The 25,609-nt window shown below is 33.5% G+C and overlaps 1 protein-coding gene across 6 annotated transcripts in view; it reads left to right on the top strand.

Moving 5' to 3' along the window:
* The first annotated feature begins 1,566 nt into the window (after positions 1–1,566).
* shep (alan shepard) overlaps positions 1,567–25,609 on the top strand; it is a 509,138-nt gene continuing 485,095 nt past the window's right edge. For 3 of the 6 annotated variants that reach the window (XM_036359963.2, XM_036359980.2, XM_036359931.2), the window contains exon 1: positions 23,334–24,236. Coding sequence is in view for 1 of the 6 variants with exons in the window: in XM_014231725.3 (XP_014087200.1) it covers positions 4,376–4,474 (99 nt within the window). In the remaining 5 variants the exon portion in view is untranslated. Of the gene's footprint in view, positions 2,781–4,327; positions 4,475–23,333; positions 24,237–25,609 lie in introns of those variants that run through there. The other 3 variants (XM_014231725.3, XM_036359949.2, XM_036359943.2) reach the window with 3 other exon arrangements.

Here is a 25,609-nt window from a genome sequence, read left to right as displayed (position 1 = left end):
GTATTATAGCTTCGGTCCAACCCAAGTGAATGTTCTTTTTTTGTGGTATATACTTTTATATATTTAAAGTCTTTGGGGTGGAACACGAAGTTGGCCCTAATGCAATGGTGGTCACTCGTAATAAATTAGTGTCTCTACTTCAAGTATTTATATTACAGCTTTATTTAATTAATACCTTACATTAATTTATAATTACAGTTCGCAAGTAGTTTTGTAATGAAAATTTTCACTAACATTGCGTGACGGCTGCAATTGTTTGAAAGGTTACGAAAAAATTATATTAAAAAAAAACATAAAAACAAACAATAATAATTTTATGTGCTCAAAATACCGTAATTACATAGTATTTCTAACATATTGGTAATGTTTTAAAACTACAAAATTTAGAATAAATAAATACATCAATGCAGAAGCATAAACGCTAATTGTGTGCTAAAATTTTATGGGCGTAAAAACCGGAACCGCAGACTGTTTCGTGTGCCTTCGTAAGTGGATTGAGTGAAATTTACCAATAAAACCAAAAAACAAAACAAGCTTGTAAACAACTTTAAATCGAAACTAAGAAAGTTATATTAAAAATATATTTAACACAAAAAACATAAATAATACTAAAAACATATATGCATAATATAAAAAAACAAATATAATACAATACAAAAAAATATCTATATACTAACTGCAAACGTGTATAAACTCAGCTGCAATTTATTTACCAAGCGCACTTCACAACTTTTTGTAGTCTACGCCGACGATTTTTTGTGTAATTGGCTATATTTAGCATATCGATGTGCCGCAAGTGCATTAAGGCTTCCTTGTAGTTAACAAATATAATACATACATACCTACATATGTAGTATAACGATATATTTCGAAAGCAATAGAAGCAAATCCGTGTACGGGTAAAAAACTCTCATTAGCAAAACTGCATTTGTTCATGAAAATAAAAATTTCAATACATTTTTTCAATAAAACTGAATTTGTTGTCGAAAATAAAATGATCGATAAAAAGTGATTCGGCAAAATCTAAAGTAGTTACATCACTTCCGCTCACTTCAACTGCAAAATTGTCTATTCGAACAATCAAACTGTCGCTTCCAACTGTTCTAAAACAAAAAAAAAAAAAACGTATGCGTATTGTGTAAAATATACATATATACATATATCATATTGCTAACTGCATAATCAACGCCAATATACATACATACATATATACAATATATTTGATAAATATTTAATGTAGCAAGTGTGTCGGAATTCGGAATTTGAAGCTTTGGTGCAAAGTGTTATCTACAACAAAACAGTAAAGTAAATACATATTTGTTTGAAATAAACAAAAAACCAAAAAAAAAACACCTGTAAGTTGCTCAGTAGTGTCTTCCATAGACTACATACACACTTGCTTTATTTACTCAGCCACTTTTCTGCAGAGAAGCATATTCATACAACAGCTGTGTCATACAAAAACAATTACATACAAACATAGATATATATACATATATACTAATTTATTGCAGAAAAATTCTAATAAAATACCTGCGTCTATTTTGCAATATACGAGTATTTGCCCGCAGCCGGAAAGTGTCAGCAAAGTAAAGTGCCAAGTGAAGATTGTGGAAAAAACAAAAGTGCTAAAAAGTGTAAGACGTAAAGAAGGTGAAAAAATATTGATAAAGAGAATTGTGGTGTTTAAAGTGTCAGAAAGCAACAAGCTAAAGGTGACAGCAAAACAAAACAGGGTAATAAAAACAAAACGAAATACGCAGAAAAAAGCAAGAAAATAGACGCTGAGAAGTTGGGGTGAATGACAAAATTTACAAAAATTAATATGCAAAACGTGTGCATGATTTTGTGGGCGTGCATTGTGTGAATAACGTTAATAACAACAACAAAAAGCAATAATATTATATAATATATAATAATACATATTGATAAAGAAATATGCGAAAATAATGCGAGATATAGGTAAGTAGGTGGAATGAGAAAATAAAAAGCGGTGAAAAGTGAAACTAAAAATTGTAAGTAAGTAAAAGATAAAAACTAAAACTAGAAGCGATTTTTCTCCAAAAAACAGTTAATTAGACAGAATTAAAAAAAAACATAATAATTGAGGTGAGCTTTCTTCAAAACAGTGTATTAAACAGAATAAAAATTAAAAAAAAATTTAAGTGAACTTTAACTGAAAAATTAATAAATTTTACCACAAATCATTTCAGTGACTTATAAAATTCAAAAACAAAATTTGTGTTAACAAAATTTATAACTAACGCAAATAAATGGCAAATGAATTGAATTTTCTAAAGCAAAGCGACAGTGTTGAAATATTGTTTTATCTAATAAATAAACAAACTGAAATAATGCAAAAGTGAAGTCCTTATAAGGCAACACACTGTTAACCATACAACATACATATATTTCTATAGAATTATAACCAAAAAAAAAAACACTATTACTAAAAACAGCGTACATTTTTTAAAAATTGTTTGCTTAAAAGAAAGCTAATTGAAAATTTATAATAAAAAAGCAACTAAAACAAAGAAAATCCAAAATCAGTGCATAAAGTGTTAAAGCAAAGTAAAGTTATACAACATAAAATAATACTCTAAAATATTTTTTTGTATAATGTGCTGTGGAAAATATATTTAATTAAAAAAAATTGACGAAATAAATTAAACACGACCTTTGGCTTCCTACAGTCTTCAGAATATATATTTTTAATATCAAAGTGAAATTTCAAAGCTTGTAAGAGTCACCGTCAGTAATAGCCACCCGTTTCTATTTTGGTGAGTCAATATATAAATATGCATTTATTTTAATTTTGCTATAATTTTATTTATTTGAATGAATAATAGTATAAATTATATAAATAAATAAAAAAATATCTTTAATAATAATATAATAATTTAGCATAAGAGAGGAAGCAGTGGATCTCAGCATCTCTTATTAACAGCGTTGCAAATATGCATTAAAAAAATAATAGAATTAATTTTTTTTAATCCCAAATACGGTATTAAAAAACATTAACCTACAAGCCGGTTTAAAATTTAAAAATACAAAATACACCAACTAACGGAATAAAAAAATTAAAAAGAAAAATTTTAATAAATTTTTCAAAAAGAAAAATTCCCTATGGATCAACTCAACAACATTTTAGTTAATGTTTTGGGTATGAGCGTTCCCTTGCTAGACTCATACCTGAAGACCTGAGTCTTTTGCAAAAACGACGATAAGTAAAGAACCCTACATTCATCAAACGAAGCATTACTTTTGACGAAATCAATCTGTAAAACGCACTGAAGGTCATCCCAGTCGAGGTTTATAACAAATTAATGGAAAATGGGATTAATCACTGGCTTGCTAGTTTTGTCTCAAAAATAGCCTATTTTGAAGGATAATAGAGATTTGTTTTAAAATTCGTAAAAATGATGTTTTTGTCAGTCTGGGTCAACTTTGATCAGATGATAACTATACATAGTAAACAACTGATATAAATAATATAGTGACGCTTTGAAAAAAACTCATTAGTAAATATAAATAATCTTTCTATATTGAAGCGATTAAAGTATTTTTAAGTGATGGTCGTTGCAAATCTTTGCAAGCAACGAAACATATTTTTTATTCCATGGTGTTAACATTCTGACTATTTGCGTAGCACTTTTATTCATTGATTTGATTTTCTCTCGCAATTTTTAGAGACTTTAATGACAGTTTGCGGCTATATCTGCTCATTAGCTTGCTCGATACTCATCTTAATGGCTGTCACTCTTTACATTGCCTGCAAAAACATATCGCTGATACGAAATTGCAACATTTCTAGCAAATGATCTATTGTGACAAAGATTGTGTCATTCATGCTGCTAAAATCATAGATCATCCTTGATTTTTCTCACAATCAAAATCAGTAGCGATTTTAGCGTAAAAATAAGTCAAAGATGTCATCGCTCCAAAATCTTGCTAAATTATCATTCACAGTGAATGTAACAATTCCCCAACAATCAAGTAAATACCAGCTTTGGTTCGTGATATTAGGCGGGAGTGCAGATCACATTACAAAATATTTCTAATATACTTAATTCTGTATTAAATGGTAAACATATTAAAAGGTTTCATACTTTGTGACTCAAATAATATATCTTCACTTTGTGAATATTACTTCGTAATACCACAAATGAATGCAAAAATTTTCTATTATCGATAGGAAACATTCTTATATTTGTTTGCCTTGAGATTATTCCATACTTTTTCCATTGCTATACTATAATTGCTTAAGTTTAATCACTTTAAAATTAGTCCGATCAGTTTTTATAATTTTTCTTTACTTTATTTGTAGAATTGAAAAGTTTATCAACTCAGCTAAAAAAAACCTCAAGTGAACGAAATGCATCAACCACGCTATAGTCCAGCACCTCCTCCACAACAATTGGGAATGCGTCCACCGACGCAGTTGCCGCCACCGCGTCCACAAACTTTTGCAAACGTGAGTACTAATCACTTCTGAACTTTTAGTGTTTTTTATTCATCTAAGTATTTAATTAAATTAAATTGCGTTAATGTTGCTAATATTAAATATTTGTTTCCTAAAAAAATGCCTGAATATATTTTTTCCACAACGATGGTAATCTAAAAGATCCCTTACGAATTGTAGTATAATTATTAGAAATGTATACAAACTGAAATTTTTGTAGAGCAAAAACTCTATCAAAAATTGCTTTCAAAGTTTTTTAAAAATACTTATTAATCTCATAACCTGTTACAAGTTTACCCTAAGGATCTCAAGACTTTTGCCGAGTTGCATCTTCTTTGATTGCTATAATCAAAAACTGAATAACCGATCTTATTTATAGTAGAAAGCCTAATGCCAATTACTTGCTGGAAGTACAACTTCTTTCTTTCAGGCTTTGAGAGTGCAACCTAAGGCGTTTTGTTGTTGTTGTAGCAGCAGAAAACATCCCTGAAGTAATTTAGGCGAATGCTGCTGAGTTGACGGTTCTTTGCCGCTTAAAAACGTCGGAGATCTTGTAAAGTATTATATATACACACATATATGTAAAAATGATCAGTGTGACAAGTTGAGTCGATTTAGGCACGTCAGTCTGTCTGCCAGTATATACGCGAACTAGTTTCTCAGTTTTTGAGACATCGATCTGAAATTACGAACACGTCATTTTCATCCCAAAAAGCTGCTCATTTGTCGAAACCGCCGATATCGGACTGCTATAGCTTATAGCTATCCTACCTTGAACACCAATATCTTGTATGAAAAACTATTTTATTCGACAAGTATTTTTACGAAATTTAATATAGAATATTTTTCTAAGCGATGCTACAATCCATGAACGATTTTTTTCAGATCGGACTACTATAGAATATAGCTGCCATACAAACTGATCGTTTACAATCAAGTCTTTGTATGAAAAAATGTTTTTTTTGGCCAAAATATTTTCACGATTTAATTTAATTTCTTTTTAAATAAAAAATCCTTGAACAAATCGGTTAAAAATCAGGTGCTCTATGGAAATCTTTCTTATTTGACAAAATATATCTTCACTAAATTCGGCGGATATTATTATCCAAGGCATCGCTATGATATCCAAATATATTGTTCGATTCGGACTACTATGTATAGCATACATTTGCCATACAAACTAACCGATTAAAATCAAGATGCCATGATGAATGCAACAGTGATGGGTATATAGTTTTTATTATGAAATTATTTATAAAAGATTTTTAATTTTTTATAATTTTTTAATTACAAAAAAGTGTTTTCAATATCTTGGATATTTTTAAATTTTTTTTTTCAAATTTCAACTTTTGCATTAAGATACATATCTACATATGTAAATGGGTCACCTCTTTGGTTAACAATTTTCAAGTTTCAGTTGTTTCTTTGTGAAAACTTAATTATTTGCATAATTTAATTTTCATTGAAGAGAAATGCAAAGCTCACTATTTGGTCTGCAAAAGCCTGTGCCTTTTGGCAGACTATATTTGTTATCGAAAACCGCCGAAAAACCTTGACAAACAGGTGGACAAGTAAACCAGAGCAACACAAATGTACACGAACATCCATATCCTCACCAACTTTTTGCATAGTACAGTTAGTTTATTCATTTCAACATTTTGAATATCCTTTAAAAAGTTTGCTACATGCAAAATGAAATCTATTCATAACAACAACACAAACAAACACACAAAAGAAAATTTGGGAACAGGTGAGCAGCATGTTCTAACTCGGCTGTCTTACTAAAGCACTCGGCACACTAGGGTCTGTAAATTTGCCGTTCCTCTATTAATTTGGCGAGTGGGAGTGGCACACAGGCTTCGAAGTTTGCATTTTTGTCTGTTTGCTGCTGAAACTTTGCTTAGCGTAAATTTTCCTATTGTTTAGCATTTAATCCCATTGTGTTCTGTATTGTTGTTCCTGTCGATTTGTGAGTGTGGTGCACATATTTTGGTTAATATGCGACAACACGACGAATATATGTCGAAATATATTTGGAATCAAAGCTATTTCGGTCTGTTCGCATGAATTATAAGGTTTTTATTTGTCCGTCTGCTGTCCATTTGTCTCCTGCCTGAAAGTATTTTATGCCACAGGCTTGAGTTTGCCATTTGATAGCCGCAACAATTTATGATAGTTGTCGTTGAAGTTTCAAAGCTCACATTTTCGATTAAATGCCCTTTTTTGTTAAGGAAACAAGGAAACTGTGTTGTTGTATGTGTGAGTATGAGTTTATATGTTTATGCATAATTATGATTCAAAATTAAGTTTATTGCTTTTCTATGATTGGCCCATTTGGTAACTAATTGCTGTAAATTATTGCATTTAATAGTTTTCACCAGTTTTTATAACTTAATTACAAATAAAAATGGGTGTTTTGGAACTTTATATCAATGAAGTAAGGCAAATGTTAAATAAGGCAGTACAAAATATTTTTGGTAACCTCATTTTGCTTTTTCAAATATTTTTTCTATAATCTCATAGCATACTAGATTTTGAAAGAACTTCTACTTCGAAGTATGTTAGTATAATCTGTGTTAAAATCAATTTCTAGTATTAAGAATAATATAAACAATTTCTTACTATCTTTCAAGTTCTCAGTCCTTCTACTGTTTCTCAATCCGTTATTGTATGATGATCACCTTATCAAACTGCTGACCTCCAAGTATATTATTGATAAAATAGTTTCTATCGTGTTTTTTGAATAACTTGCACTAGAATTTCCGTACTAGGTTAAATTAGAGCAGGTATTGCGGCTATTTCCCGAACGAATCAAACCAATTTCTGTCAAAGTAGAGAAGTTTTTATTTTGGAGAGACGTCTGGAGGTCATCATAAATGAGCTACTACTGACTGTTTTCCCTGAAGTCGAGAGGAGTGAGTACCAAGTTCACTCCTAATCTCGTGAAAGTGAGATGGACGGAATTGCTTAGATGATGTTATAAAAATGTTTAGCTTTACTTGACGAAATGGATTAGGCAAATGCAAAATTCCATAACTGGAGAAAGATAATTCGCTAAAAGTTTAATATTCGGTTATTTTAGTTAGTAAACAAGAAATAACGTTAACTTCGGCTGCACCGAAGCTATAATACCCTTCACATGTGCATTGTTTATAGCATAAAAGGGTATAAACGGATCTTTATCTTGATTTTGAGTCTGTTTATATGGCAACTACGAGTATATGTTAAAGTGTTTCAGCCTGAAAAATATCTTTGAAAATTTTATTGCTGGCTTACACAATAATCAAGCCGATTTTGGTGAAGATATCTCGTCAAATAAATAAGTTTTATATGCAAGCACTTCATCGATCGTTCAGTTCAGTGCTATATTGGTCCAATATCGGCGGTTCCAATAAATGACTAGTAAGATAAGGACTTATGCAAAATTTCAGGTGGATATCTCAAAAACTAAGGGACTAGTTCGCATATATACAGAGGGACATGGTCAAATCGACTCAACTCGTCACGCTGTTCAATAATATAGCCTTATATACTTTTCCTTTTGGGTATCACAAACTTCGTGGCAAACTTAATATACCCTGTTCAGGGTATAATAAAGGTTAAGTATATTATTTATATACGTAAAGTCTTGTTCGATTACATTCTGTTAGCATTTTGAAGGTAATTTCATAAGGCTATGGTTTGCCAAAATTTCGTTCCGGCAATATCGATCTTGAGGACGCACCACGTCCTGACAACTCGAGATATTACTAAAAGTTTAAATTTGTCTAAAAAATAACGAAATTACTTAGTGAAGGACCTAATAAACACTGCAATGGATCTCCCAACCAAGTTCCTAGAGCTTCTGGCGAGTCACTATCGATGTACGTGGCCTTTTGTTGTCTTGATGGAACACAATTCCTTTTCCTTCAGACGGTCCAGTTGTTCATTAAACAAGTCCAAATCAAGGTTTTGACTAATAGTAGATTATTCCTTTCCAATCCCACCAAACATATAGCAAAACCATGGTAAACGTCAATCCTACCTGCACCACTGTTTGCGTCGTGACTCCGCGATTCGACCACGACCGTTTTCATATGACTTTGTCGTAAGTGATCCATTTTTTATTACTAGTAATCATCTATTTCAGGAATGGATCGTTTTTATTGCGTTTCAAAAGCAATTCGCTGATGCCAATTCTGTCTATGAGGTTTTTTGCGCTAACTCATGTGGTATCCATACATCGATACTTGTATGCAGCTTTATTTAAATGGTTCAAACCGGTTTTTGTGCAATGTTTAGCTTCTGACGGTCGTAGTCGACGATTTCCATTACTTTTTTACAGCTGGTTGGGGTTTTCGTTTTTATCGAAGAAAAACTGTAATATACGAAATTTTTCTGTTATTTTTGCTGGTGTCCAAACAAGAGTGAATCTAGCAATTACAAAACTATTTGAGCTTTATAAGTTCAGCGAGATTCAGATTACCAAATCTAATGGAAAAAAAGTGTTAATTGGTAGAATTTCGATCGTAATCTTCACCAAAGTTTCAAATCCAATTGTTTTTAAGAAACTTTTATACTCTCACTTATGTATGCTCTAAATGCCAAGATATGCACGCGATCCTTTTAAAAATATTTTCTTAAACCCACAGAAATTTTTGCGACCACTGTTGAACCTGCAGTTCGTAAATTAGTTACCGAACGAAATTGGCCACCCAAATAAAAACAGTATTTCAAATTATTTAAGTTTCTCACTATGCATTTTGTTTTGTTGTTTATTTTTTTTGTTCCTTGATTTTAGTGCAAAAGATTGAAGTAATTAGAGTTTCTTACAGCCAAAGATGCTGCTTTCAGAATTTTTATTTTAATTTTTGTGTTACCTTTGGTTTACACTGTATCTTAATTAGAACTTGACTTGTATTTACTATGTGACAATTCTAAAACATTAATTATCAATTTAAAAAAACATTTGTTTATCTCTTTCCTTATTTCTCTCTCTCTCACTCTCGCTAGACATGAAACAAAACTCTTTAAGCACTTGCCAACCCATTTTAAATTTTCCTTTCTTCAAGTTGATCGAGAAACAAACGTGGGCTTAGCTGCAAATTCGCACACGCACACACATGCATACATATGTATATGGTCGTATTTATATTTTCTCACACTCACTGCCCTTCAAAAGCATTGATTGACAGCAATCATTAATGTTAATATTTATTATTTCATAAAGATTAATTTATGACAGCAGCTTAATAAAAGCCACAAATGAGAATACAATGTTCTCTATGAAAAATGTTTTTAAACGTGATATTACCGTTATTATGGTCGAGTCCATGCGCCGCATTATATGTAGCATATTTATAGGCGTTTTAAATGCCCTTCTGCACAACAACAAACTAAAAACAGTTGACCTTTCTTTCTTCAATTCCCCGATTGGTACAAAATGCCATACAAGTGAAATATTCGATCGCAACAAAAAAGATATAAATACCAAATATCCACTCACATGCTTTTGATTAAAATATATTGCGAAGAGCTTGCGCGTGTCATAAATCGGTTTAATGTACAGATTTACTTTGTACCACGGGTAACAAAGTAACGGATACTGCGGCTTTTTCATTGTAATATCTACTCATGTACAAACATATTTGTTAGTATATAATATATATGTGTAAATGTGCAGTTATATATTATATAAGTAGTAAGTTACCCAAAATATGATGTTTGATTTTAATCAGTGAGTTTTTATGACATTGTCAGCTTATGCACGAAAGTGAAGATTCTTTCATAAATATTAATACATGTGTGTACCTTTATATAGTTTGTGGATTATTTTTGATACCCTGAACGGGTGCTATGTACAAGTATATCAAGTTTGCGAGGAATTTTATAACAGCCGGAACAAAACCTCGAAGACTCTATAAAGTATATGTATATGTATATATCATATATGATCAGCATTTCCTTGTGTCGATTTAGCCATGTCCGTCTGCTTCTTTGTCCGTATATAAGTATGTTACGCTAACCTAGTCTCCAGTTTTTAAGATATGTCTCTGACATTTTGCACACAACCTTTTCTATCGAAAAAGTAACTCATTTGCCGGGACCTTCGATATCAAACCACTATAGCATATTGCTGATTTACAAACTGATCGATCAAAATCAAGTCGTTATACGGAAAATTTCTTTATTTAACAAGATATCCTCACAAATTCAAATATTTCAAGACAGTGCTACAAGGTTCTAAGAAATTTTTCAGATCGGACCACTACAGTGCCTAATAGCTGTCATTCTGACTGGCTGATCAAATTGAGATACAAGTTTTTTTTTATACACTTTTATGCTATAAGAAATGCTCCTGTGAAGGGTATTTTAGCTTCGGTGCAGTCGTAGTTAATGTTAAATCTTGTGTTATATTTGCTTAAAGATTCAAGTCACGTCTTCGACATGAATTACGCAATTACACGCTCCAATCTTTATTTAACTTTTTGCTGTTGTTATTTTTACCATGAATTTATGTGGTGTCATATGTATAACCATTATTTTAATAATTGTATGTATACTTTTATGAACATCGGTAAACGAATTCAACCATAACCATTATTTAATACTGAGGGCACCCTTGGCGATCTCTCATCTCTTTCGCAAAACTTCTAAATTATGAATTTAAAATTTGTTTAAAATATTTAGTGATATAATTTGTGCGAAGCTTTGAATGTAGTTTTCTCTCATGTATTACGAGAATATTAGCAAAATGGATGAAGAACTAGAGACATTGATAATCTTTTTTGGAACTTTAAGTAGAGATGTAGGAGCTTAATATTCTCTTTTTTTGCTTTGTTTTACATTTTACATAATTGTTTTTATTCATATACATATATTATATTTTATATCACTTGCTAAGGAACTGTGTTCGATCGCTGTTTTGACTAACATCATGACGTATTTTAAAATAGCGTGCCTTTCGGCTGCTAAATGCAAGCCGCTGAGCAGTTTTCTAGTCGAATTTAAAAATTTCCACGTTTGAACTTTTCGAACAAGTCCTAAAAAGTAGTTGTTGATTACGTTGCCAATGAAGCTGTAGCCTTTTCGTAAGAGTTTTCGTTTTTGAGCTCTACTGATTGAAAACACGAAATCTTCGGCACAATCTCTGACGTGGAGTCTTCCAGATTATAAAACTGAGCTTTACAACTCTACTCTATTAGGTAGCTGTTAAAATGCGATAAGTAAAATTTTGCGACTTTTAAGAATTTTTAAATTTTACTTCGAGGTATTTTTCAAAATTCGTAAAATGCAAAAAAAAACAAAAAAAAAAAAATTAAACAATGTTTAAATCAAAACCGCAAGATTTAAAATGTTCTAAAAAACTGTAGAAATACTAAAATATAGACGATTCCAATGGTATTTCACTTAGCAAGATAGCTTGCTTTCTCTAAGGATGAATATCGCAGAAATATGGAACGAAATCACATATAAAACTCTCTGAAGTTTAATTTGATCTTTCTCATAGTTGTCTATATGTCCATCATTAGTATATGTTCACCTCTAGATATTAAGCTAAATCTGACTTTTTCTTTTATTAAATGCTCCGGGGAGTAATCTATAGTAATTAGTCGGCTATCGGTCAAGTAATTGATCTGAAAACCAAACTTAGAACAGTATTTTCTGAAACATATAACATTTACTTGGAACAATTTTTAGACTGCTGAGTCTACTTAATCGGAACAGAGCCGACATTCCAGCCAAGTACTCTCAACTCGGGAGCATTCCTAAAAATTGTGTGGGGCATGTTTCTTGCCACTACATAAATGTTTCACAAATGTTTCCCAAAAGCATTGACAACCAGTAGTTTTATAGCTCGACTAGTTGAAAGAGATCTTAAGGGCATGGGGTATAATCTATGGTATCTTAAAAGACTGAGAATAATTCTTCTATCCTTCACATGGTGACGCCGAAGGCTAAATGAGATAGATTCTATGAGAGTCTTTACTGAAAGTTGAGCCGATTGAATCGCCTGATTATCCAGTTCTATACCTCTATTATAACAAGCTCTACCAACTTTCATTGCTGAACTAACAGAACAGTAACAGTCTGCTGATAAGCACTCATTCGGTATTTCACGTCAACTTCGTTCATTTGGGTTGTTCATTAACTTAACGTACCAGCAAATTCGATAATGCCAAACACCAAACATAAATTCAAACTGTTATTTGGTAACAAATATCAAGTTTTGTATACCGGGCTCCTATCTAGGTATATACTACATATATAAAATAATTTTTTCGGAATTCCATGTGGAGCCCAAAATTTATTTGAAAATAGGAATACCGATATTGCGGCTCGAAACTGACCACTTATCGCTTACTCCACTCTATTTAGGCATTTAATGTTGGCGCCGCGTTTCAATCACGGTTAACTGAATACCAGCACATATAGCGAGAGGAGGAAGGGGAATGTATAATATCTCTATGTACCACGGTTGCTTCGTTGAACACCCTACTGTTGCTTTTTGCAGCCCCTATCAGTGGCATACTTGAGCAATTTGATTCCAATGTCGAGGGCATTCGTACAGCGACTGCTCAACTCAGCAGCGTAGAGGCTCTAAGCTCAGACTCAGACTCAGAAGAAATGCAATTGTTTGTCGTTACTCGAAACTTACTTTGTCGTAGCAAGTTGGTTACTTGCCCGCCTCTTGTTACTTGCATTTTACTTTTCCTTTTGACTTGTCGCAAATGCTGCTGTCTGATCTGCTGTTCGATAGGGTTCCACTGGCTCGTTGCAAAAGCTCGATAGTCGCCTCTATCATATTGAGCAGAGCGTAGCAATCACAGTTACAATATAACGTTTCCTGTTGTACTTGTTCGTTCTCAAGTACGATAGACTATAATTGGGTAGGTACGAGGTGTGTTCAAAGGTAAAGGTGAGTTTTGAATTTTTTTTTTTTAAAGTACTTATTTATTCAAATCAATATTTATTTTATTCCCTTCAAAGTAATGCCTCTCGGATATAATACACTTGTGTCAACGCTTTTTCCAATCCTCGAAGCACTTCGAGAAAATTGAATAGCATGAGCCGATTGATATGCCAACATCCTCTGCCATTTCTCTAATAGTGAACCGACGATTTTCAATTCGCTTGTTGACGCGGTCGCACCTCCAGGATGCTCAGGGTCATCAACATCTTCTCGGCTTTCTATAAAGCTCTTGCACCACATATAAACTCTTTTGAGACAAAGTGGACGTACAATGTCACAGTCAAAATTTCATGTGCAAAGCACAAAATTCAGCTTTTCATTTGAACACACCTCGTATGTATGGATTCATTTCTTTTCGAGTAGATCCTGCAGGAAAAATATAAGATTTAAGCTCTTTGGAGTACAAGTCTTTTTTTTAATTGAAATTAAACATCAAAATCCTTCATCCTGCCGAATGAAAAGGATGACCTATTTGGTTTTTTGAGTTTCATCATCCTCAAGACATACCATGCACCCTATGCCGTTTTCTCTATTCAGGCTTTCAATGTAGGTTATTGAGGGAAAATATTCTGATATTATAATCTAAAATGTAAGATTTGTATACCCTGAACAGGGTATATTAAGTTTGTCACGAAGTTTGTGGCACCCAGGAGAAAACGTCGGAGATCTTACTAAATATAATCTATATAAATGATCAGCGTGACGAGCTGAATTGATTTATCCACGTCTGTATGTCTGTTTATACGCGAACTAGTCCCTCAGTTTTTGAGTTATCGCCCTGAAATCTTGCGCACATTCTTTTCTCCTCAAGAAGCTACTCATTTGTCATAACCGCCGATATCGCATTATATAGTATGTAGCTGCCATATAAACTGGTCGATCAAAATCAAATTCTTATATCGAAATTTTTTTTTATTTGACAAGATATCTTCACGAAATTTATATCAGAATGTACCACCATATCATAAAGGTGCCATACAAACCGATCGATCCAAATCAAGTTCTCGTTTTGTGAAGGAGCAGCATTATGAAATATGAAGGGACTTGTTCTAGATATTATTCCTCAAGAAATAAAGGCCTAAACTGGGTATGCATACCAACAAATGGTTTCAGAAAAGAAATATGACGTGAAGGATGAAGTCGAGTCCGTCGAATGTTCTAAAAAGAATCAAGAAATTCCATTATTTTTAAAATACACCTGATATAGGTTGAAAGTGAAAGCTCTGGTCCATTTTCTTACTAGTTTCCTACTAGTTACGTGCTTGGCTGAAAATTATGCAATATCACATCAACTCCATTCCTACATGGCTACCTGCGCTGACTGCGCTGTTTAACTGCCTGTAAGTGAGTATGCCTGCGTGTGCGAAAGTGCTTTAGCATAAAATTTCACAAAACTTTCGACTACAGTTTGCTTGATTGTTTTGGTTGCGCGGTTGCGCGGTTGAGTGCTTCCGTTGGTCGGTCAGCAGATGACTGCCTGGGCTGGCATTATTACTGCCAATATAACAACAAAATGCCCGCTGCCACTGTTTGCTGCCGCAGTTCTTGTGCACTTACATTGAACGCTTTATGCCGTTAAGTTGCATCGAATTCGATTTGTTTTAATACTTTTTGCATTACTACTTACTATTTATTATTACTGTTTTTGTTTTTGCCTTTGCTTCTGTTTTTGTTTTGCTTTCTTTCCTTCACTGCCTTATAGTAGCTGCGGGTACTTACCGCTCGTACATTCACTTATAATTACTAATTGTCTGACCATAAAGCAAAGACTGCCTCAAACAGATAGCATTGGCCACAAATTCACGAGTAACGAGCAAGAAAATAAATACAATTGTTGCTATAAATCGACGCACAAACCTATAAACATACCCTTGCATCTATATCCGTACTTGCAAGTGCCACTGCAATGCTCTCAGCCTCATACACCGAACACATACACACACACACTGCCATACAAATGTTTGCAATAAATATTTTTGTGTACTGTTATTTATTTGCGAATTAAATATTTGATTTTTTAGCACTCGATAGTCCCAAGTTTCCTTTTCTGGTCGAGTTGTTGCCTTCGGGGCATACCGTGGCATTACGGTGCTGTGTGTGTGCGCCATAAGTTGCAGCGTTCGTCTGCTATCCGCCGCTTTGTTCTCTAAGTAAATGTGTAACTTGCTTTTACCATTATTACTCAATATATTGCACTTCAGTGCCTTAAAGCGGTTTTTGACTTTACCTTACCATATTTTGTATTAGTTAGGATACACACCCACACATACATACATATAATCGCATATTCCGGTGTAAATAGCACCACACGTTCATAGATATCATCGCGTGTGACCACATTTTAATAAAGCTAATTGATTGATGCCATGTTGCCCAAAGGTAACTGAGCACATATACATACATATATACATAATAAGTGTGTTTGTATGTATGTTTTCTAGTAAATTAATAAAATAATCAAAAACTGATTTTTAGTGCAAAAATAAGCAACTGATTTCCAGATAGCTCTAAAAATAGTGTGATAGTGTGCACTGGGAGAAATAATGTTGGTTTCTTTACAATATTTTGAGAGTTGTAAGCAATATGTTTGCCCTGAACAGGGTATATTAAGTTTGCCACGAAGTTTGTAACACCCAGAAGGAAACGTCGGAGACCTTTTAAAATATATACATAAATGATCAGCATGATGAGCTGAGTTGATTTAGCCTGTATATATAAAAACTAGTCCCTTCGTTTTTAAGCTATCGATCTGAAACTTTGACTTGTCCTGTTACTATATTACAATATAAAGTTGCTATACAAATGGAATCGAGTGCTAGTATGGACAACTCTTTCATTTGACGACGTATCTTCACGAAATTTAGCATGGATTATTATTTAAGAAAACAATTTATTCTTCTCAGAAATTCCCTTTGTATTTATGAAGCGTGTTATAGCTCCGGTGCAACCGAAGTTAACGTTTTTTCTTGTTTTTATCAAGTCTTTAGAAATTTGGCTTGTTTGAAACTTCTTAGATATATATATATATATGCATAACTTTAATGTTGTTGTTGTAGCTGCTGTAGAGGAGACATAAACCATATCTAATACATATACTTGTAGTTAAGTTTTAGGTAATACTATCGAGGCGAAATTTCTTGGTAGTACCTATATGCTCGTAAATTCCGTTCGTTCTCTCTTTAGGAATTGAAAACAATCGATACGATAAGTTATTTAAAGTCAGGGAATATTCTGACATCATTATTTAAAAAATATTCAATAATTTACACTCAAGATCAAAATTGACCCGGACTGGTCCATTGAAACTCGATAAACCTTTTTGGTTGGATTGGTACAATTTTTTTTTTTGTGTTTTCCTGTAAAGTTTGATCTCTATACGACGTTAGTCTGGCGATTTTTATATATTGGGTTAACAGGGTTGTGGCACGATGCTGATTTTTAAGGAGCCAAATCTGCAGCATATGATGGCTGAGCCATGACTCTCGTTTTGTGTTTGGCCAAAAAGTCAGTCACAACTACGCATTCAGATTTTGTAGTATGTTACGAGTTAAACATTGACACGCTTCATACCCAAAATATGTGTTCAATCCATCCATAAGAGATGCTGAGATCCTCTCTCTGATACTAACACGACGATTTTCAAGTACTGAATGCATTGTGACACTCAAATACTGGTTATAAACTCTAGCAAACTCTACTGTAAACTAGAAAAAAGTAAAGCTGGAAGTTTTGACGGTCTTCAAATTAGGGAAGTAATAAAGGACCAACATTTTACTGATTGTATGACAGATAAGGAGGAATCTGCCTGGATTGAATTTAGAGCTGCTAAAGAAAAACTGACTTACCAATCTGAAATTTTGCCTGCGTCCTTTTCTCCCTAAGAAGCTGCTAATTTTTCAGAACCGCCGATATCGGACCACCACAACATATATCTAGATAGCTGCAATATAAATTGATCGCTCAAAATCAAATCCCTATATGGAAAGCTTTTTACTATTATATATTATTTTATATTTATTATTATTATTTTATATTTTTACAGATATTGCCAAATTTTTTGTAGTGTACTCTTTGCATTCGTACCCAATGTATTTATTTTATAAGCGATCCCAAAAATTTAAGAGCTAAAAGCTAACTGAAATAAAGCTTTCATTTAACCTCAAGTAAGAGCATGTTATTCACGGGGAAAGTATTTTGTAGTTCACATTCGTGTGTAAGAATCATTCTCAAGTACGCTGCATTACGTTTGTGCGAAATTCACCACACTCTCTGAGTTGGCTGCAACAATTCGGCCAAAGCCGAGTGCATTCGGTAGCAATTTGTTTGTATATATTTTTGACAGTGTCTTGCAGGCATAATGAGCGTTGCGTACGCATGTGGGCATCAGCTGCTTAGCTTATATATGTATTTATACATGTACATATATATTTATATATGTATTCATATACTACGTAGTTATGTATGTGGCATCAGTCAAGCACCCGCACAAATGCATTACATTTTTGAATAACAAACAGCATTTCCGGCTTGAAAGAACGCAAGCGCGATGCTCAAAAAATAACAAAGGAGAGCAATATTTGTAGTATATATTTATATACTTACATATGTATGTATATATCTGTAGATAAATATTTCTGAGTGTATAAAAGACGGTATGGACGTAGGTGCGAGTGTATATGAGTAAAAGTGGAAATATGGTGAAGAGAAAGTGGGAAATTGGCGCTAAACGTAGGTAGTGTTTATATATTTATCTAATTATTCTATATAGAAGCATATATATGCGCGTATGTACAATATATAGATAAACATATTGAACTTATATGCTTGCATACGCTGCTGAAGCTATATTTCAGCGCCATACGCCAACCTTTTCCAATAAAATTGAGCGCAAATTTTTATTTTGCATATATGTATGAGTGTATATACTTTTACTTATATACATACATTTACTTATATATACACATATGCCAATATTTCATTGCTAACGCTGCATTTACTCACTGAGCACTTGCCGCGCATACTCTGTGCGCAACTTGCTGTCATTAGATCTACACATACACACACACGCACACATACTAAAATCCCCCAACCATGAAATCCTAAGTGTGTAATAAAAGAAAAGTCGATAAAGTTGATGGGAAGCGTCGTCGGCAAGTGAAATGTTGTTGCATGCTTGCAATGTTTGTTGTATAAATTCGGTTGTTGTTGTTGTTGTTGTAGTTGCGCATGTCTATAGTAACTTCGGCTTGTGCAGAATTTGCCGGTAAATACACGAAATTACGGTGCTATTACAAGGCGTCGAAGGTGGCAGAGGCGTTGGCTGCAAGCTGCTCGATGGCGGCATAACAACAAAAACAAATATAAAATAGCAAATAGAGTGGGCGATTTGGTGAGTGGTGGGGAAACACACATGCTTGTCTGTTTGTGTTGTTGCTGGTGGAGCTGCAAACTTTATAACTGTTGAGTTTGGGCATTTTTGGCGCTGCAAAGCCGAGCGTCATCAAAACATATTTACTCACAATACATATATGCATGCATATGTATATGTAGATGCTAATGCTCGTTTCGGTTTCTATATAAGTCTGTTTGTGTATGTGTACGTAACAGCCCACAGCCGACGTAGCTGAAATGCCGACCGACTAACCGAACGACCGAAGCTACGAACTGCCTCCACTAACCGTACTCTGTTTTTGACTACTAGCGAGTTTTTTCGGCGTAGCGCCGTGTCCAACCTTGCACAATGCAAAACTCAGAAAGCATTCGGCGTTCGGCTACAGACTGTTTAGCTGAGCGACGAAGGCGTACAAACACGAGCGCGTTGATGATATATAAGTATGTATGTATTGAGCGACGTTTGAGCACTCGTACGAAAAGCGGCGAGTAGACAAACGGAAATGAAACGCCATTTTTGAAGGAACGAAATGTCACACACAAATGCATATATACATATATGCCTACACACATACATACATGTATATAGGGGAGTACTATCAAGCTTATATATACATTAATGTATACATATATTTAAGGCATTTCTTTTGTCTGCCATTTCATTTCGTTTCAACGAGTGAATTTCGCGTAAACGATTCCTTGCTCCGTTATAAATGCCACAGCAACAACAAATAAAACAACAACACCACCGCCGCCTAACGACTTTACGAGCATAGCCGTTTGGTGCACACGAAGCCGAATGCAGCAGCCGCCGTCCATATTCAAAGACCGCCGCAACATTTAGAAGTTCAATTGTGCCGGCCAATGCCAGTCGAAGTTAGCAGTCAGCAGTTAGCGGCAGCAATCAGCATCCAGTTAACCAGCAGCTCTACCAAACGCCGTTACCAGTCAGCATCAGCTGTAAAGCGTTACCAAGTGCGCGTCAAGCTAATTTCAAGCAAAAGATTTGCGATTGAAAAAAATAAATTTAAAATTATTAAATCGAAAAAATTTAGAGAAAATAATAAAATGAAAGGAAAATAAATAAAATAAAGAAAAATAAATAAAAGAAAAGCAAGCAAATAATCAAAAAGCAAAGTAAACGCCGTCACAGCAACACCAAAGTGGGCAGCCAGCTGGAGCTTAAACAGCCAACAAAACGAAAGTAATCGCATCGTATTAAAACTTGAGTGTTTTGCACCAAAAACAAGCGAAAAAGTAGAGGAAAAAATCGCAGACAAGTGCTTTGCATTGAGCGTCGCTGAAGACATAGTTAAAGCGTTTTCTTTATTCGCCAACGCTGACTAACGGTATTGCCTTGTAAGGCATAGAAAATAGTTGTGAAAAGCACTAGTAGCAAGTTAAATACAGCAGGCACATCTAGTTACGGCAAACGCGCGCGTTCTACACACTGAAGTATATATATTTGCATATAAATTATATACAAAAATAACAAAAAAAAATTTAAAAATACATACAAACATATTTATATACACTTCAAAATGCCAAGCGCATCTTTGTAATTTCCTAAATCACACTACACGCTATTTACGCCGTGTCTCAGCGTCCATATTGTGTGCGATTGCTTAACTAACGGTAGTCTACGCCGTTGTATATGTGTGTGTGCTTATAAGAAAATTTATTGCTACAAAAGCGCACGCCAGCCCAGCGATAGTCAGTCAGCCAAGCAACCAAGCAGTCAGCGAACCAAGCAATAAACCAACAACAAGCCAACGCAGCAGTGCGCGATTGACTGGTAACGTTTATAAAACAGACCAAGTGTTTACTTGTGTATGTGCATGTGTGTGTGTGTGTGAGCGCGAATTCCTAATAACAAATGTAAGTTGCGCTATAGACATTTAGTTTCGCATAGCAGCGCCGCGAGGTTACGTATACGCCTCAGTGCACCGCCACTAGTGAGCCACCAGCGGATATCCGTGTCTGCGTTTGAATAACTTAAAAAAAAAAAAAGACAACATAGGAATTTTAGTGTACGTTGTTCCTGCGGCAAGCGGTCAGTGTGAATTAATTGTCCATTTATGTGCGACAGCTAAGATTGTGAAGAAAGTAATAGATAAAAAAGAAAAATTGAGCTGCAAAAAAGTTACAAAAAAGAAACAAGTAAAAGTTTAAATATAAATGTTCAAATTTAAAATAAATTTTTAAATGTAAACTAAAAGAAAAACAAAAAAATAAAAAATTATTATTAATTATAATAATTAAAAAAAATTAACAGAATTAAAAATAATTACGTATAATTGAAAAAAAAAAATTAAAAATAATTACGATTAATTAAAAAATAAGTGCGAATAATTAAAAAATTAAAAATAGTTATAAATAATCGAAAATAATTTAAAATTATTAAGAATAATTAAACAAAATAAAAATCAACTGCGATTAATTAAAACATAATTAAAAATCCAAATATTTACCAAAACGCATTGCAAAATAAATTAAATGCAACAATTTTTAATTAGCAAAAATAAAGTTATTTAGTACTTAGCCATATTAATTCCGTCGTACAGCTGTTTATTGTGCTCATTTATTAGTGTTTTTAAATAATTGTGGTGCTGCTGAAGAGTGTAAGCTTAGCTTTGCTTAGTGTTGTTGTTGTTGTAGTTGTGTATGTATTAGCAAAAATTAGTGTTTTGAGCAAGTGCGTATTAAGCAAATGGACAGTATTATTTTAAACTGAAAAAAGAAAAAAAAATATTTTTACCTAAAGCAACTGTCGAAGTGTAGAAATAGCCAAAAACAAATTTAAAAGACTTAAACTCGTATTTCTCGTGAAATAAAACACATCTTAACTAATAAGTGCAGTAGCTTATATTTAGCTGGCTAGTAATACAAAAAGTAAAAAGAAAAAAAATTTATTAAGCTGAGAGAAAGCCAAAGATTTGCTCAATATAAAATAAGATAATATTGAATATATTGAATTTCTGCTTAAAAGTCTGGATTTTTAAACCGTTAATAAAAAAAGAAAATTTAAAAGGATGTAATTTACAAAAGAACTAGTTGTAAAATCGAAAGAAAACATAAAAATAATTAGAACGAATCGCTGTTTTCAGAGCTAAATCATTTTCAAAATAAACTACGGAAAAGTTTCAAAACACGTTTGAAAAATAAAATTTGTTGAATGTGCTTGTAAGTACTAAGTACTGCCGTTACTGGTAAAAGCAAAAACATATTGAGATTTGAGAAAAAATATAACATACTTTCAAAAACTCGAATTATTATTGGCTAAACATTTACAAATCGTAAAAAATAAAAAGAATATTGGAAAAAAACGGTCAAAAATTGCTAAAGTGTTGAAAACGATTTTTAAACCTTAAACAAAATATCAAAAATGTGGCAAGCCTACGTCAGAAATTCATAAATTGAGTCAATAAAATTTGGTAAAACTGTATTATTGAAATTTGGTGAAAACTATTTAGAGAAATTACTACCAACGCGAAAGCATTGCTAAGAGAAACAACAAAATATCTTTTTGAAAAGCTTAAAAAATTGTTGAAAACCAACAAAATTGCAATATTTTGATGTAATTAATACAGCGAAGAGTATTTATAATAAAAAAGACATATTTATAAAAAAATTCAAAAAATCTAGTTTTGAAATATTTACACCAAAGATACAAAGAAAGTACGATTTGCGGAGAGCTGAACTGGTATAAAGTTTGGATACATTTTGGATAACGCGACTTAAACTTAAAAATCGAATCTTGAAAATGCAAAAATTTAGTGTACTGAAAAAAGTAAATATAGGAATGTATTGAGTATTAACAAAAAGTAACGGGAAAATATATAGAATTGAAAGCTGCAAAGAATTATTGTCAACCAATTCAAACCGAAATATTCTTGAATACTCCGAAAAATTATAATATTTTAAAGCAATTTCGAAATAAACTTCGAGTAAAGTCCGTATGGTACTTAAACATCAGTAATCCCAAAAATACAACGGAAAAATACATTACAACTGCGAATAACCTTAGAGGGTTATGTGTGCGTAATTCGTTGAAAAAATAATAAAAATCTGTGAAAGTATAAAATTGTTGTTTGAAGTTCGCTAAAAAAATTACAGTTTCGTAAATTTGTGAAATCGTTTAAAAAAGTAAGTTGCACAACAACTCCGAAATACTCCGAAATTTCTCCGAAAAATTCCGAAATTATTCCGAAACTTTCCGGAATATAAAATATAAAACTTGTGACCCATAAACATAGGCATTGATTTTCGTGAGCAAATTGCTCAATTTGAATACTCTAAAAATTTTATAATACAAGGTTTTATAGCAAAATTATTAACAATAAAACCACAACGTGGTGACGCATATCAAATCCAATTTAAAATTTCTTGAGCAAATAACCTCGAAACTTTATAAGCACCTACCAACAACAGTACCAGCTAAAGTGAAAAGTTATTAAAATAACGAGAATTGCTAAATTCCAAACGATAGCAATAGCAACATACTGAAAAAGCAATAAAATTGCATAAAAAGCGAATTTAAAATCGCCAAACACAATAATAACAACTGTAAATCCGACAAACCTAACGGCAGTCACAATTAATAGCACAGCTAGTATCAACCAGGCGCACAGTCCCACGCACTACCAGCCCACAACCGTAGCCATCTTTGCCGCCAACGTGCCATCAATAAGCACTAAAATTGCGTCAATAAAAAGGAAACCCTCTCCAGTCCCCATTCCACATAAGCAGCTCATTCTATCGGCAGCAGCAGACGGCACAGCAGAAGCCTCGACAGCGTTAGCAACAGCAGTAACAACAACAACAGCAGCGGCAGCAGGAGCAGTAGCAGCGGCAGCGGCGGCGGCAGCAACAGCAACACCAATAACAACAAATAGCCATTTAACGGAATACACGGAAGCATCAGTGGCAGTGGCAACAACACACGCGACAACAACAACAGCCGCAACCAACGAAGCAGACACAAGCCACGCTAACTGTCTTGTTGACATTACAGCAACACCAAACGCATTAGCGCCAACCACGACAACAGCAGCGTGCGCTACAGCAACAACAACATCAACCGGTACACCACCGATACTCGATTATTTGAGTCAACAGCAGGTGCAGCAAACACAAGCGGTGCCACAGCGCTCCATCACCGTTTCCGCTGCTGCTTCTGCTAATTTGATTTCACGTCAAACGTCGCAACAACAACACCAACTGTCGCAATCACAGCCACAGCAGCAGCCGCTGCTGTACACTTGCTCCTCCGCATCGCTGGCGGCTTCATCGTCATCGATATTGGCTCAGCCGCCGCCAACGAAGATTTTTAAGACGGATCATTTGTGTGTGAACGCTTACGGTTTGCCCACTGTTGCCGCTGCTGCTGCTGCTGGGCATCCTTGCGTCTACTGTGTCATACCAGTTGTGGTGAGTGTCGTGTATCTTTAATCAGTTTTTAGCGTTTTTTTTCGGCTGGTCCGAAGACCTTGTTGCTTCGAATGTTTGTATATTCTGGGCTTTAAAAAGCGGAAAAAATAAAATTTATTGGTAGAAAAATGGCTATGCATGCTCTTAAAAAAATCGGAAAAATTGCGTTTCTGACCTGCCCTTAACTCCTTGCATCCGGCCTGTATCTATGTCCTTGTCATTTTATACTCGAATTATTCATAATATTAAGTGGAAGAGGCGCTGCCACATTATCATTTCATTGCTTTGTATTGTTCATTGTTCACTGACATGTGAAAAAGGGTTAACGGCAAGTCCGTAACAAGAAAAAAGGTCAAAATTTTATTTCTTATTCTATCTACTTCGAACAATGCCAGTTGTATGCCTTAAAGGCAAAGCATAAAACGAGTGAATTTATACGGTAGAATGAAGAAAATCACAGATTATATACAAACACATTCATAACATATATAGGTATATTTAATTTTTTTTAATATTATTTGGGTTCCTTCTATTTTATTGTCAGTCTTTCTGATCAAATTAACTTTGTTATATCAATTTTTTATTCTTATGGGCAATCAACGAAAAGAAAAGCACAAAAAATGGATTAAAAAAGTAATCATAATAAAAAACAAACCAAAGTTATATTCAAATAAAATATTGCACTCATTTTACATTTCACAATGTTAAATTAGGATAATTCTCTTTTCGGCATGCCGCTTTTGCTCCTTTAGCAGCTTGAAATTATTTTACCATTCTTCCCAAAAAAAAAATTTTCTGGTATTAAAGTGACAAAAACATTGAAGTACAGATAAATCTTAAAAATTATAATCACATATAATAAATCTTTTGCGTCTTTTTCGTAGACTACGCTTAATTTATACTGATCGGATACTGGATATGAACATTGGTCTGACTTATGTCGACTCCATAAGCGTTTAAATATCTGTTGCAGTTGTCAATGCAGCATATTTATCCCAGAAATAAACCAAACGATTTCCTCGTTCATCTAACTACTTCATCTTAAGTCATAGAAAGTAAATGCATCATAGCGGTTTTTTGTGTTACGTAGGATGCTCTTGCGGAATCCTCAGGTTGCCGTTGAATTTTAATGACAGATAATAGTTACCGTCATTATTGAGACTTTACAAGTAGCAGTGTCGATCTTACCAAAGTTATTTGAAGAAAGCCGCTACCAAATAGTATAAGAAAAAGTTTTACAAATAGCGGTAATTTCTCGATACATAATGGTAAATCTTGAGCCTCAAGTATTAATTTTTTTTGACTGTATTGTACCCCGTTTGGGCTTTACTTAAAAATTGTTAGTTAGTTTTCATAATCCCGTCAGTTAATCT

This window comes from Bactrocera oleae, chromosome 6 (genome assembly GCF_042242935.1).
Source record: "Bactrocera oleae isolate idBacOlea1 chromosome 6, idBacOlea1, whole genome shotgun sequence".
Taxonomy (NCBI): Eukaryota; Metazoa; Arthropoda; class Insecta; order Diptera; family Tephritidae; genus Bactrocera; species Bactrocera oleae.
This window is presented reverse-complemented; position numbering and strand designations above follow the sequence as displayed.